The sequence below is a fragment of the Lepisosteus platostomus genome, chromosome 2 (assembly GCF_059453375.1).
Source record: "Lepisosteus platostomus isolate fLepPlt1 chromosome 2, fLepPlt1.hap1, whole genome shotgun sequence".
Taxonomy (NCBI): domain Eukaryota; kingdom Metazoa; phylum Chordata; class Actinopteri; order Semionotiformes; family Lepisosteidae; genus Lepisosteus; species Lepisosteus platostomus.
The window spans coordinates 1928634-1944301 of NC_142612.1; the positions used below are offsets into that span (position 1 = coordinate 1928634).

Consider the following 15668-nt stretch of genomic DNA (forward strand, 5'->3'; position numbering starts at 1 on the left):
ACTGTACGTATTGAATTCTAACAATATTAATGATATATCTGGTGAAGCAATTAGAAAATAAATTATTGAGGTTATGTTTTTCAGTGATGAGCTTGTAACACACTTCCTCTAAAGCAGATAATTGGAGTTGGAAGTAATATTGAATGAATTGCACATAACAGAAATAACAATATGGTATAGTGGCTGCTGTTTACAAATCATGTAACATCTGTTTGTATCATTGACTACCTACTACCTTATGCTCTGCTTTAAGTAAGATGACACACAATTTGAAAATAAGTAGCTGTCACATCCAGTAAGATCAATGTCATTTTTTTGTCTTTAACTTGGCATTTGTCTAGAAAGTACAACCACTGCTTGAAATTATTTAAAATGCTGAGGGAGCCCAGATCATATTTTTTGGCCAAGAAAGTTTGAGTTAATGCTTCTAAATCTAAATTTCTGCTTTTAGTCAAAAGTTTATTACTGTTATTTGCTTTCAGGTCCATATTTCAAATTCTTGTCTCATTATTTGCCTGTTCCGCCTTAAACTGCTACAGCCGTTTGTAATCTGACAAATGAGCATTTCATCTTGGCTGTTTAACTTTTATTTTCTAATGTGATTTTATAGTAGAGCTTATAGTACTTCTAGCTAAGCTTAAAATCAATTAGATAAATGCCTTTTGTTTTTAACCTTAGGTTGGTACAAAAATGTTTATTCATCACAGTGCATAACCATTGATTTACTGACCAACTCCATGGAAATGCATGTTTTCTGTGTGGACATTAAAACACCTGAATGAATGATAACAAAAATTAGTGTTAAACACTTATCAGTTGCACACCAAAATGTCTAGAACTTAAGCCAACACACCACCTTATTGTGACCTTTTACAAGGACTTATCAGCGCACGTGTATCTGCGGTTTTTAAATGTAGTAAGGGTCCCCCTTTCGCTTTCATTGCCTTCTACAGGAAGTAACATCACTGTCTCCGTGTCCAGCAACTCCACCAATGTAATAGAAGGAGACGCCATTCACTTCACCTGCTCTGCGCGGTCCACCGTGGACAAGGAGGGGAGCCTGTCCTTCTCCTGGCAGCTGGTGGACAAGCAGGGCTCCACGCAGGACATCGCGGCCGTGGACCAGATCGGCACCGTTCGGCCGGGGCCGTCATACCGCGAGCGCAGCAGCTACGGCGAGATCCGGGTGGAGAGGGTGCGGTCAGACACCTTCACCCTCTCGGTGTACAACACCCTTCCCAAGGACGAGGGCCAGTACAAGTGCGGTGTGGTGGAGTGGGTTTCCAGACCCGACGGCTCCTGGGAAAAGATCGGAGAGAAGTCGGCCGGGAAGCTTGTAACCGTCACTGCGGTCGGTAAGTTCTCTTCCACATGTTTTGTTTTTCTCGTTCATTGCTAGCTCACATTTCACCCTTGCGAGAGCCGCTGCAGTAATCCCCTGCAGCTGTTTTAGAGTCCTTCCTTTGCCTCTCAGGATAGGCTTCAGCCACGGAAAGCAGCGCGGAGGGCAAGCGCTGCCTGCTGCCTCTGTGAGAGGGCACCTCCGTTCACACCCTGACACGCTCTCACTCTCAGCCCTCCTGAGCTGTTGTGGCAGCTCTGTGGACGGTGTCTACGTATATATTCAGATATCACCGTGAGATCAAAATTAAAACCAATATGTAGATGTGCACAGCAAGGGTCTGCAACGGTTGTGAAATGATTTCCTGTCTGTTCCTTAGCGCTTCCTTAAATTGTGGTCTCATGTGAATGCTCTGTGGCTCGTTCACACCCGGCACACTGGGATGCCTATTAATACCTCCTTCAGTGAGGAATGGGCACCCCAGTCTTCAAAAACGCACAGCAGCTCATTAACAACCCAAGTATGTTATGTACAGCAGTTTAGAAGCACTTCTCTTTCACTGCAGGTAATTTAAAATTCTTTATGCTGGTAAGTGCACTCATGTCCCTGGGGTCTTTTTTTCTCAATTGTATTCTAAGATTACAAATAAAAAAACAACAAAGATGGGTAAAGCTCCATCCTGTTATTTTTAGGATTGAGCCCATTTTTATTTTTGTCATGCCAAACATGATCTTTTTTATATTTACTACAGGCAAATGTCTCTAGAGGCTCAGCTTTACAAAATTCTGAGCTGCCGAGTATATTAGGGGTTCTTTTTTCATAAACTGCATAGCATTACAAGTGCCCTTTTAAATAAATTATCAGAAAAATAATAGCGTATATACAGCCTGCTCCAGCTGCATTCACTGCTTTCATTTTTTACATGGTGACAGACTTACAGCTGTATCTGCTGCAGTATTTTAACAGATTTGTGTTGTTCTAGCAGGTCTTATCAGTTGGAGAAAAGAGACTTGAACAGGTGTAATCACTTTATATCTGAAGCTTGCCGTTTAATATGTTTGTAATGAACATGTCTTCAGACAAGGCTAGATTTCTAATGAAGGGAAGTCTGGAAGAGGTCAGAAGACCAAACCTATTGGATACTGCAGGGGCACCATGGTTAGCATTGCTGCCTCGTAGCTCTGATGCCCAGGGTTCAATTCTGGACCTGGGGTGCTGTCTGTGTGGAGTTTGTATATTCTCCCCGTGTTTGCGTGGGTTTCCTCTGGGTGCTCTGGTTTCCGCCCACAGTCTAAAAGCATAATGTAGTCTTCCGGCGTCCCGTCCAGGATCTGTCTGCCCTTCCCCGTGCCTGTGACTTCCCGGGATAGGCCCCGGCTCCCCCATGACCCTGAACTGGAAGAACGGACGCATGGAATGAGCAGATGCAGTCCCAATCGCTTTGTTGACAAGCTCGTTTAGAAATAGCTCAGTGTGGGATTTTGTGGGTGTCAGAAGCCCCACGTGTTGGCGTTAACACGTTTTTTATTTTGAGGAGAACAGAACGTTCTGTGCAGATTCTCTCACAGGCTGGACTACAGAGCCTTTGAACAAAGTGTCACTTGATGAAAGTGTGCAATGGGCAGGAGTACTGCTGAGATCATTTATTTTGTCAGAAGGCAGTTCAAGAAAATCCTAAACCCTGTCAGGAACTTGGCTTGAATTATACACAGGAATCCTCTTTCTCTATCAGATCTGGGAACTTCAGCTGTTATTCCCCCCGGTGGAACCAGGGTTGCAGCAGCAAGCTAGCTGTTCTCTCATCATGTAGCAAGAAATCTGTGATTTCAGATCCATTCTGCCTGCTAATTGCTGTGTTCCTAACAGGCCTAAACACCTAAAGAACACATGGAAATAAGCACAAACCTAACTAAAATTATAGCCATGGCTGAATATTTGTTTGGGCCTAGATCTTGTGAAATTGTTTTCAAATTCAATCCCATTAAATAATTTGATTGTGCACCACATGTTCCCATCCCACCTTGCAGAAGTAGCTGTATTTCTTACCGTGCCTGTATAAAAGCAAAGAAAATGGTTTCGATGTCATGGAACGACAGAGTACTGTTTGAAATGTATAGAGAAGCAGCTTGCAAGCAGGAGCCGAAAAGTGAATGCCCCAAGCGTTTTGCAGAACAATATTTTGAGTTCACGTTGTTTTAATCAGAAATCCTGTCTCTGCACCTGGTTTACATCACAGACCTCAGATGGCTTCACAAAGAAGGCAGGATGAGGACAGGGAGGGGTGTGGAGCTCTGGCTGGTACATGATACATTTCTAGTCCAGCTTCATGAACTCCTGCAAGCCAGCTAGAGTACATACAGTACAGTTCACTGTCCTTAACTGGGTGTCAAAAGAAAATTCAATGCAGGAGCTATTGCAGCTCGTTCAGTTTAGGCTACAGGATGAGTGTCCAATTAAGGGAGAAACACACATGCCACTGTTTGTGGCAGCCTCTCTGGTGCTTGATTTGTGGATTATATTAAAGCACCAGGGGCCTCGCAGAAGTGGCACAGAGCTTTCAGTCCTCACCTTCTTTGTTGTTGTATAATAGCAGGACTTGAAGCCATTTGACAAAGCCAGCGGCTGAGTTGGGTGCATTAAGATACTTGCTCAGGTTCTCAGAAGGTGCTTTTCCAAGGGCCACTGGCAACAGAGGCTGCAGGCAAAATCTCCCTGTACTTCAGACTTCAATTTGAAAAACTATTGGGTTTATAAAAAAGTATTTTTAGGTCAGACATGAAAGTTTCTAGTTAATGGCTGTAGATAATCATAGTAATCATAATAATCATAATAAATGTGCTGAACATTTAATGGAGAATCATCTTTATAGAAAACAAAAATGTCACAAGACATCTGGCACAAGCATCACATTTACCAACAGGTTTTACTTAATCGCAGCTTTCTGTGCTTTCTGTTTCTTCTCCTGTTTCTTTTCTCTCTTTTCCTCTCTTCCTGTGCAATATAGTGTTTTTATTTTAGGCAGAATACGTTATCTGTATTCAAGACTGATAGCAATTAAAATAAAGACATCTACTGTCGGAAGAGATTAACAAATTGCAACTGGCTGCTAAACTAATGGTTCTCTTAATCTGCTTAGGTATTTTGCTGTGTGATGAATGAATTGGTTTGTGTGCTTTAGGTCACCTTGCCCCTGTTATTGCCCCTTTCTAAACTGAAAATGTAGCAAAGGATTTTCGTAGAGAAGATCGGTAACATCTTTACACCCTACAGCCTCAGCCTGGGATATTCTCATGAGGGAAAGTGAAGAGATTCGTGCTTGAATAGATCTGCGCTCCAAACAGAAGCTGCCAAAATCCGAGCGATCCCTATCTTCACACCAAGGCCTAGAATATGAAAGCCGGGTGTACCTATATTCCACAGCACATGCAGCAGCAAGACATCATAACCTGTATTTGTTTAAAATTTTTAATATACAAGTTTCTGTAATCTCATTAATTATTTTTCCAAATGTCTATGCACACAATGCAAAATATAGAAAAGCAAGATGCTTTTGTGTTAGTAGGCTACATAGCCTTAAGAGCCAAAATAAAACAGCCTTTTCCTACAGTGTACACTGCCAGCATACTCCCAAGAGAAAGCTTGTAGTAAGTCAGATTTTTCAGCATCATTAAGACAAATGAGTGAATATGGATGAACAGAAGAACTGCTGAAGTTCTAATGAATCCCTGACTTATCTCTTAGAGCATCTCAAGATGATGCTTCAGAGCCAGAAATCATTGGAGGGATAATCTGTCTTAATCACTTAATGACAAGTGGCTTCAAGGAATTAGTGTAAATTATTATTTTAAAATTTTAACTATATTTTAAATTCTCAGGGAATGTGCCGGAAGTATCTTTATAAAATCTGTTGTGTTTTTCACGGCAGCTTTTTAAGGAGACGACGGATGGTTTCAGTCTTCTTCGAAAGAAGTTTATAAAGTGGTTTATAAGCTTTTCCCAGACTTGAAAACATTTGTGAAACTTGAGGCTCCGGGCTTTTCCCGGCGGTCATGTCGAACGGGACGGAAGTGCGGTGACTACCGCATCGGAGTACTCACACTGCGATTTTGTTCTCTTAAACCCGCAGAATCCATGTTCTCCATCGTGGCCTCTTCTCGGACTCCAAGCGTGACCTACAACGATTCCTTTGACCTGCAGTGCATCGTCAAGCCCCGCTTCAACCGCCTGGTGCCCGTCTCCGTGACCTGGCGCTTCCAGCCCGCCAACGGCACCGAGTTCCGCGACCTGGTCACCTTCACCCGCGACGGCACCCTGCAGTGGGGGGGGCAGCTGTCCGGTTTCGGCACCAGGACCACCATCGACAAGTCGGCCTCCAGCAGCAACTTCCGCCTCGGCGTGAGCCGGGCCAGCAGGCGGGAGTCGGGCACGTACCAGTGCTCCGCCGAGCTGTGGAGGAAGAACTACGACGGCACCTGGGCCAGAGTGACCAACCGCACCTCCAACCCGCTGGGCATCACGGTGATGAAGCCTGGTAAGTTCAGGAATTACGCCTAGGATGCGTTTAAAGACATGAGGACTTGGAGTTGGCAGTGGATAAGGTCACAGTGGTGATTGCTTGATGCCCCAGGCAAGAGACCAGGGTGCCTCACGAAACATGTTATTCTGTAACAGCAGTTTGATTTGACGTAGGCTTTTGAAAAATGATGACACGATTCTTAACAGATCAGAAGATGAAAAAGAAAACAAAAGCCCAAATGCTGTGTATTCTTTGGTTATGACTTCCTGTTCTTTTTTATTTTGGGATTTTGATTATTCCTGTTGGGGCCCAAATCCGTCAGGGCCCTGTGCACATAATATCAGAATCTAATGAGATTGAGGCTGTTGACAGAAGGGTGTCAACAATGAAGCCACAAAATTGTTACTTAGCGTGTATTTAACTGAGAAATTCACATTGCGCATTCCTGTTTCTTTAAGTAATGGATGTGCACGCATGCATTTTCACAATCCCTTTATTGTACTTTTGTTCATTTTCTACTGTGGCTTACAGCTTGAAATACCTGTTCACAAGACGGCGTGTATGAAATGTGTGTTACTCTTTTAATTTAGAGTGAGTGTTCAAAGTTTTTTTTTAATAAAATTGAATGCCCGTGCCTTATTGTGTGCTATGCTTCAAAATGCTGTAATCATCTCTGAATTGGTCATGAAGAGGGGGAAAAATGAGGCAATGATCTGACTAAAATAGCTACTTCATCCCACTCAAGTTGTGAAGCACCTTTGTTGGCTGTGAGAAGTGATCTTTAACTGTTATCTCCAGGAAGATGGACATTAGCAACAGTGCACATATTTTGCAATCAAATGTAAGGGTCTCATATGAGAAATGGAAGTACACTAAAACATTTAATACAACAAATGATCATATTTTTTATTAAAAACCCACTATGGGAAAAAAATGCATCATTTTAAGCACTCCTGAGAAACGTGATTGGTAGTATTAACCTCTTGAAAAGCCCTGTCCCACTCATGAAGGAGGTATAGTTACTGTGATTAAATTAGGCCTAGATAACAACAAACACAGGCCCACTTGTCAATCACATTACAGACCCAGTGCTTAATGACTCCAGTAAATGAAGGGAAAATAAAAAGCTAAATAAGGAGAAACCTCAAGCAAACAATGGAAGAGCTTGATTTAAAGTTTGTGATTAGCAAATGGGTTGAAGTTTTGCTTTAATACAAGCCTACAGTAGGTCATGCCAATGGGAAAGAGCAGTCTGTTATAAAAAAAGAAAATTGTATTTTTTATGTTAATGTGAACCGTTAACTGAAAAAACAACTGAACTCACAAGGTGTGAATCTGGGCTGCTTCTTTGCCGTAATAAGGCTGAACGTGCCCCATCACGTCAGGCTTTACAGACCTGAAAGATGGTTATCCGGAAACGGTGCTTCATCTTAAGGGTCACAACCTCTACTTAGCACATGTAAGCAGTGATCTTCACCACACCCAGGGTCTGAGTCAGGCATGCTGCCCTTCCTGATCTGTATCGATGATTTTAAATTATGTCTAGAAAGCTGACTAGTTAAATCTGCAGATGATACAGAACTAGAGGGAGGGGCAGACAGAAATAATGACGAGGGAGTTACAAAATCACAGATTGGATAGACACATGACAAATATAATTATCACTTATCCGTCCACACAGATTGTAGGAACATGCAGTACTTTACATGTAAGGCATGAGTGATTCACAGCTGCATGCAAATACGACATGAAAGGGCTTTCCGTGTGTGCATAAAGATTCTGCTTTGTCCTTATCCCATCCAGTATTAAAGCAGATGGATCATTTCTGCTTTTAGCAAAAGTTGGAATTTAAATCTAGGGAAGTTATGCTCAAGCTTAACAATACACTAAGTAACACCTCAAAGGAGTATTGTGGTCCCTTTTGGCCGCCAGACTGCAAAAAGGATATACATTTTAGAAAGATATCAATAGTCTTTCCTGGTCTCAGGGAACTGTCATATGCAGCCCAGTTATGAACCATTTATCTATTCAGGCTACAATAAAGGAAATGTAGAGGTTTGATTCAAGTACACTAGAACATAAGAGTATTGATGGGCTCAGTGTGTTTTGCTCATAGCAGAGCTATAGAGGTCTGGAACTGGCTTCCCAGCAGAGTGGTTGGGGCCCGAACTCTGGGTCCCTCTGAGAAGCAGCGGGACACAATTTTAAATTCATTTACCTGCCGAACAACTCCAAACGCAGGAAGGGCCACATGACCACCCCTCGTCTTTCTTATTTTCCCAGCTACCGCGCCCTGTACGTGCTTTTGGTTTATGACTCGGTGTGCAGTTTAACTGCGTTTTTTGTGTTTCATATTCCCCCCAAGCCCTTCTCCTTCCTTATTCCTTATTCCTCATCTTGTGCTTCCGCCTGCTGCCCCCTCCTTTCTTGTTCATTAATTGCTGTCGAGCTGTCAAGAGCCACCGCGTAGGCCAGACCAGGGCTGCTGCGTCTGAGTTCATTTCCTCCTAATGGCATTGAGTGGAGACAATGAGCCGGTAATATATTCCCTCTGTACTGATACACTTCCCAACACGAGCGGAGTAATTAGGGGAGAGTGAGCGAGAGCTCATTTAATCCGGTCCCTCGGGACAGCCGGGAGAAGGCTCCGGGACAAGCTAACGCTGCCGACTCTGCGCAGTTCAGCAATAGAAGAGATCATCGGCGTTGACTCGTTTTGGCCTGTTGTATTGAGCTCTCCTGCAGATTCAATGCCTTAACGACCACGTTAATGTCTTGAAGTGATTTTCAGTGAACTCCAAGGTGTCATTTAAATGGAAAGTGTTACCTGGTATCAGTGCCCTTACAGTTTGCCAGAAAAGTGACCGTCTCTCTTTGACATTTCCAAGTGGTTGGAAAAAGGTTAATAGGTTGTATTTTGTCTGTAATCTCTCTGGAATAAATTTTTTCTTTTTTCTGTTACATTTAGTAGACCGTCAGACACAACTTAGAAAAGCTCAAAGCCAAGTATGAGGAGGTGTGATGGAGATGCTCTTGAGTACCCTGTAGGGGAAAGTGCTGCTGGAGGAGTAGAGCATGCTAAATACCACATGTCATGATAGGTTTTGAAAAGCGTTATTTAACGCTTGTTTTTCAGTGGATTTCTTACTCTAATAACTATGGAAAACAGTTAATGAAATTAGTAGAGAGAAATCCAGTACACTTGTGATGGAATTTTCAAAAGTTAAAAGGAGGTAAATGAGTTTTCTGAAATTTCTGTTATTCAAACTCGTATTGCATTGTCTTAATCAAGTCGGTAATCATTATCTTGTGTTTTGTGTTCTTGACGGCAAAATTAAAAACAAAATAATTTCTATGAGGTCTTTGCTCATACTAGAGACAGAACAGATAATTCAGATGTTGGTACAACACAAATGAGACTTCAGACTACCAGAATGCTGTATATCGGAAAAACAGTGAACTTATACTGTATGTGTTCTGCCTTTTAAAGACAAGGATGTGTTGTATTTCAGTTTTCTGCCCCAAACTGATTAAAATCAAGTAGTGCCAAATCTTTGAATTTGACTGAATACTCCTGAGCTGGCTTGCTGTACTGTCTGTCTTTGTAGAAAATTCATATGCTTACAGCAGGTGCTGGGAAGAAGTTAAGTCTAACTCTAGAATTGGCTGCAGCTTAGGACTGAGCTTCTGGGAGCTCAGTGCGTTAAAGATTCAGAAGGCTTTTATATGCCAATCCTGAATTGACTTCTACAGCTGCCATTACAATTGTCTTTTTCAAGTGGAGCTTTGAAACAGAGCTCCTGTCTCTGGCCATGACGATAAACAGCAAGCCTTGGACTTTGTGTGAGCTAGGCCGAAATATCAATCCCATGACCTCCCGTTCCAAAACAATTCCTTTTATCCAGTTTGAGATGTCATGCTAGCTGGGCGTATCCCGAAGAACAGATCAGGCCAGCCTTTTGCTCTAAATGAATCTTATTCACTGAAGAGTAAAAAAGTATCAATTGTAGAGGGAAGATTTGCAATACTTTTTTTAAAATAACCACTTTATGCAACCCGCCTGATGCAAGTTCACACTTCTAAGGTCTGTTTGAATGCGTACTCTGTATTACACTTCACCACACATACAAAACCACCTTTTGTTTCTTTTGTTCCTTTCATATAACAGTCAGTAAACTAAACAGAAGAGTCAGTTAATAATCTAATTGGAAATGGCACGAGCTGAATTGCATTGCGGCTTAAGCAGCTTTGTTCAGATGCACAGCTGTTAACTAATTCTGTTAAACTAATTTCAGAAGCCCCTCGTTAATTGCCTTTTGACCTGTGCTTTATTGCATCTCTGGAGTTTTAATGCAATATTAATGCAATAATCATGCAGGTGGAATAACTTCAGTTGCATTCATTTTTGTTCAGTTTTCTATGTAGTCTACAGAAATAAGACAGTCCCTTTGGAATGTTATTGGCCAGTGTAATCGTTCAAAGCTCACTAGTGAAAATGAACTGTATTCCTTATAACATTCAATGCTCCCTGGTTTTCCTGCAGACGGTGGTGGATCTTGTGCACAGTGCAGTGCAGTAAGTGTAAGTTCCTCACACATTGTCAATGGAGCAATTTACAACGTTTCTGCTGAGTTCTGTTCATCAGTGATCTATACAAGTTAGACAGAGAGAATCACGCAGCCTTTTCGTTTTCAGATTTTCTGGGCCATCCCTTCCTGTTACTGGGATACAGGCCACGCGGGAGAGCCTTGCACTCTGACAGCCTGAGAGCCTCCCCTAGTGTAGATATTTGTTGTCTCTTCATAAAGCGTGAAGCCTACACAGTGTGTTATGGCAGCAGTTTATCAGCGTCTTTATCAGCAACTACAGCGTCAGTAGACCTTGTTCGGTGTGTTTAGAAAACCTGACGGTCACTATTACAAACTAAAATAAAATCCAAAATGTTTTTTCTACAATAAATCAAAACTTAATTTATTCATCTAATTAGTGGCCATGGTTATGCAGTACTTTGCACGGTTCTTTACAATCGCTTATAATTCTTCATTTGTAATTCTCAATAAATTAGCCTTCCATGGAAATTATTTTAAAAACTTGATACCCACTGAACAAATCTGATGTGAAGCACATGACAGCATCCCATATACAAACCTTTTTTTAATTGAAAATGTGGTTTAAATATAATTGCTTTTTATACAGTGACAATAATGCATATACAGTTTTGCTTGCATAGTTCATATCCATACAAAGCAGCTACTGAGTTGCCTACAGAATCTTCTTAATGTCAAATTGTTTAATTAACTATTTATTTTCCTTAAACACAATGTAATAAATTCAGGTTAATTTTTAATCTACTCTACAATGTTGCAGATATTATCAGTGTCACTGAGAACTCTGTTTCAGCAGAAGATCTTTCATTTGTATGCTATGTATGCATAGTATTCAGTTTATATTCTGTATATGTGAACTGTGTTCTGTATAAGTGTTTTCTCACGAACACGGAACATGAACCGTATTTTTTAATGAATGGGGGTATCTGGCATTGTGGATAGCCCAGGTGCCATTGCTCCAAGTCAAGTATTTCATATTCTGAGGAGACAGGACCTTTCATGATAAAGTGCCTGCTGCAGCTGAAGTTCTGGACAGCTGCACACACTGGCTTGAGGTAGACAAGAGTTATATTTGTTACTTTTTGGAAGTACAAAATCTGCTCGCGCGTGAGAGATTTGTCTTTTTAATTGCCCAAACAAAGTGATTTGTTTGAAGAATTAAAACGATAAATCCCTCATGCTCTATCGAGTTTTGATAGATCAGCATTATATCTTCCTGCAGGTGCAGCACAGGCCTTTTTCCCCTATCGAGATCAGTCTGGGAATCGACTTCTCATTCTTCACAATCTGCTGGCCGCTGTAAACTTTCCTGATGTGCGGCTCACTTTCCCTGTCCCCGAGGCTGATGGCAAGAGAATTTGCCACACGCTTGCCACCTCTAATGACCCAGATACCGCCACCTTTTTCTTTCTGCTGCCTACCAAGTTAAACCTGACAAATAGCTCTGTCTGTCCCTTGGCCAGGGAACAATGAAGTGAGGGAAAAACCCTCAGCCCTTAATGTAAGGCAGTGGGTGTGCACTTTATATAATAGACTGTTCAAGAACCATAGGGTTTGTCATTATAATAGAGCAGTCTTGAATAAATATGTGGCACTGATCTTTTTAGAAGAACAGTAATTTCAGATATATTTCAACACGAGGTGCTTGTTTTCTGGAGTTAATAAACACTTAGGCTCCTCCTGAAAGAATCTCATCTCGTAGATGTGATAGATAATAACAAAGTTGTAAAATCTACTAGTTAATAATAATATAAACGTTCATTATAGATGTAATTTTTTTAAAAGAAGGAATTATGTTGAAGGCTTTTTTTAAGCAAAAAGGAACTGAAAGCACTATGGTACCTTTACAAAAGAACCATTCTGAAAAACACGAAAACAAAGAACAGAGAATTTATTTAGGAAATAATACTGGGTGCATAGTATTAGTAGCTTGATGGTTTATTCCAGACCTTCACTTCTGAGCTCCAAGCACTGTCACTTCTGTTTCTTAATTTTGTTCCCATTCTGTTCCCCTGACACATACTGTGCTGTATATACAGTTTAAACTGTAGGGCTGTTGATGCAATTGTAAAAAACTTGCCCATTAAATAAGTAATAGTAATTAAATATACTATGATAATTAGTACCAGGGTGGTAAAATGGGTACAGTGCCTTTCAAAAGTATGTAGATCCTTTCTATGGTGTCCCATTTTGTGACATTACGAAAAATCTACTGTATATGCATCATTTAAACTTAATATTTTAATCAAAACCTGAGGCCTGAAACTGAAGTCTTCTGAGGATAAGATACTTTGCAGTAAGTGACCCTTGAACTCAATATTTAGTTGAAGCACCTTTGACAGCAATTACAGCTACAAGTCTTATTGGGTAAGTCTCTGCTGACTTCGCACAATAAATCAGGACACATTTTGCTCCTTCTTCGTGGCAGATGTGTGCAAGCTCTCTCAACTTGCTTGGAGACTGCTTACAGACAGCAGTATTCTTTAGCCACTCAGTGTGACTTTCACCTTGTGCTTTGGGTCATTCTCCTGCTGAAAGGTGAGTTTTCATTCCTGTTTTAGATCTTTAAGAGACCAAAGCACGTTTTCCTTTAAGATCTGCCTGCACTTTGCTCCATCTGTGTTCCTGTCGGTTTTGGCAAATGTCTCGGCCCCTGTTGATGAGAGGCAACCCCATAGCCTAACGCTGCCAGCACCGTACACCATGCATGACGTTAGGAATGGTGTTGAGTGGTGTGCTGTCAGCTTTGGTTGTTTGAAGTTGATGTATCTTTTTGCACTTAGACCAGAATGTTCCAGTTCCATCTTATCTGGCACAGTTTTGAAAAAAACAGTTCTAAAACACAGTTTTGCCTCATGACTCTCATATCACTCATATACTTTGTTGTAAGCGCTGTGCAGAGTTGGAGTTTTTTTTTCAGTAATGGTTTCTTCCCTGCCACTCCACCATACAGACCAGCTTTGACTCATGGACATTTCCTCCCATCTCAGCCACTGAACTCTGACTTTTTCAAAGTCAGTGTTGGCCTCACAGTACCCTCCCAGTGTCTGGGCAGCACAATAAACCTTAGTAAGCGTTGATGCCTTTCACCAGCTTTTTCCCTGAGTTGTTTTGAAAGCTCCTTAGTCTAAAAGGTTGAATCTTTGCTTGAAATTCACTGCCCGACTTACAGAGACAGTTGTATTTCACATACAGTAGATGTGTGGAATAATGTGAACCACTATTATGGTAGGCAAAAACAGGTCACTCACTAATTGTGTAGCTAATTAAGGTTAATTAAGGTTGTACTTAAATTAATTAAGCACTGCCACAAGCAGTGGGTTTGAACACTTATGCAACCATGTCTTTTTCATTTTTTATTTAATGTTAATTATTTACATTTTGTTTTTGAATTTGTAAAGTTGTTTGTATATATAACAGATATCAATTGTTACTTCACAGTAGACTGCAGTAATTAAAGCAACAAAATGTGAAAATTGTGCTAGTGTCTGAATACTTTCGTAAGGCAATGTATATAGATAAATTGGTAAATAGGTAATAGGTAAACACATTTTTATAGATAAATAAGTGTTTGCTCAAGGAATACGGAAGGAAGGGAAATATTTATGTTAGACTGTTGTCTGTTTTACAATTGATGCTGTAAGAGATTACTGATCTGAGACCAAGAATGTCTTGTTCTTATGCTACTGCAAATTAAAGTAATTGATGCAGAATAAGTCAGTAGATTTTAAAGAAATCTGTTTTGCCCTTCTCTAGTTTTCGCTAATTAACAGCTGCAAGGACAACAGAAAAAAGAGTAGAAACCTTTCAGTACAGTTCAACAAAGAGGATGTCAGAAGAGGCAGCAACAAATAAATGGGGCTGCTTTTGCGTTCAAAGGCAGCCTAGCACAGAATAGTGTAGCCTGTTGCTTTATACATCCACCATCTTCTATTGCATTTGCTGCTCCTGGGAGAAATCCTCTTCCTGCAGTTTTCCCAAGCCCCTGTGACTCTCGCGCTGCACAAGTTCACAAGGACTGCGTCAGCTCGCGTCTAGTCATCTTCCTTTTCATCTCGTCAGATGATTTGCCTGGAGCTTCCTTGTGTTTTACTGGAGTGATTTTTTTAGCAAGAGCCTGTCACGCACACAGATTCGTCTGCAGCAAAGCGGGAGCCAAATTCATTGAACTCAATTAAGGTCTCCTCAAGATCTCTGTGACACCCTTCTTTAATCTTCAACTGAAGTTTGTTTTTTCTGCGCACGGCCTGCGTCAGTTGGAACAGTACCCCCACTAAAGCGCCTTGTTCTACTCTTCTGCAGATCTGAATGTAACACCTGGCTTTATGTCTTAGCAGTAAGTTTTAAATTTAAAAGTTTTCACTCTTATTTGCTCAACATTCACCCTTATCCTGGGTGTATGACCTGACTTACTGTATGAACTGCTAAATTACAAGATGTAGTTCAAAATTAAATACTATGTATGCAAAGAGTATTCTTTTCCCTCTTCAATCATATTTTCACTCTGGAGTCTTATGTATTGATTACATCTATGTTTACTCCGATGTCCACCCCATACACAAAAGTAGACAGCTTCCAAGACAACTGTTTTAAATTATTTCATTTTAGTATTCATTTTAGTATCTAATACTTGAGAAAAGACATATTCCTGACTTTTAACAATACAATTGGTACATAGTACATATATCACTAAATTAGTATTTCCAGCTGGGTCAATTGCAGAAATACTCTAAACACATTTTAGAGGTGGTAACAAGGGCAGACTTAACAACATGCTGATCAGTGTATTCCTTTAAAGCCTCTTATGGCTTACTCACTTTTCGCAAATGGGTAAAATTAAGAATATAAAGGCTAATTTCCAGCATGCCTGTTATATCATTGAAATACATTAAATAATGATACCAGAGATAGCTGCTCAATATTTATGAAGTGATTTCCCAAATTAACTCTGTGGCTGAGATTTAGAAGAAAAGGCCTAATCTCCGTGGTAACAGTAATGAGGGCCTGAGAAGCACATCTGAGCCCACAGACCAAGATATTTATCATGTTCTGTCACAGTGGATGAAGGGGAATTCAGGAGAGGAAAATGTGTGTACTCATTAGATTGGTCCAAGGTGTACATTAACATAAAAAAGGTTTTCTTTCTCTGTACAGTGTATCATTTGTTGAAATATGAAAAGGAGTGAAGAATTTAACACTGCTT

At 40.8% G+C, this 15668-nt stretch overlaps 1 protein-coding gene across 1 annotated transcript in view; it reads left to right on the top strand.

Annotated features, from left to right (window-relative positions):
* Positions 1 to 15668, top strand: part of igsf3 (immunoglobulin superfamily, member 3) — a 106764-nt gene that overhangs the window by 64523 nt on the left and 26573 nt on the right. The window contains exons 5-6 of the mRNA XM_088644671.1: positions 954 to 1355; positions 5469 to 5873. Of these exons, the coding sequence (XP_088500797.1) occupies positions 954 to 1355; positions 5469 to 5873 (807 nt within the window). The remainder of the gene's footprint in view (positions 1 to 953; positions 1356 to 5468; positions 5874 to 15668) is intronic.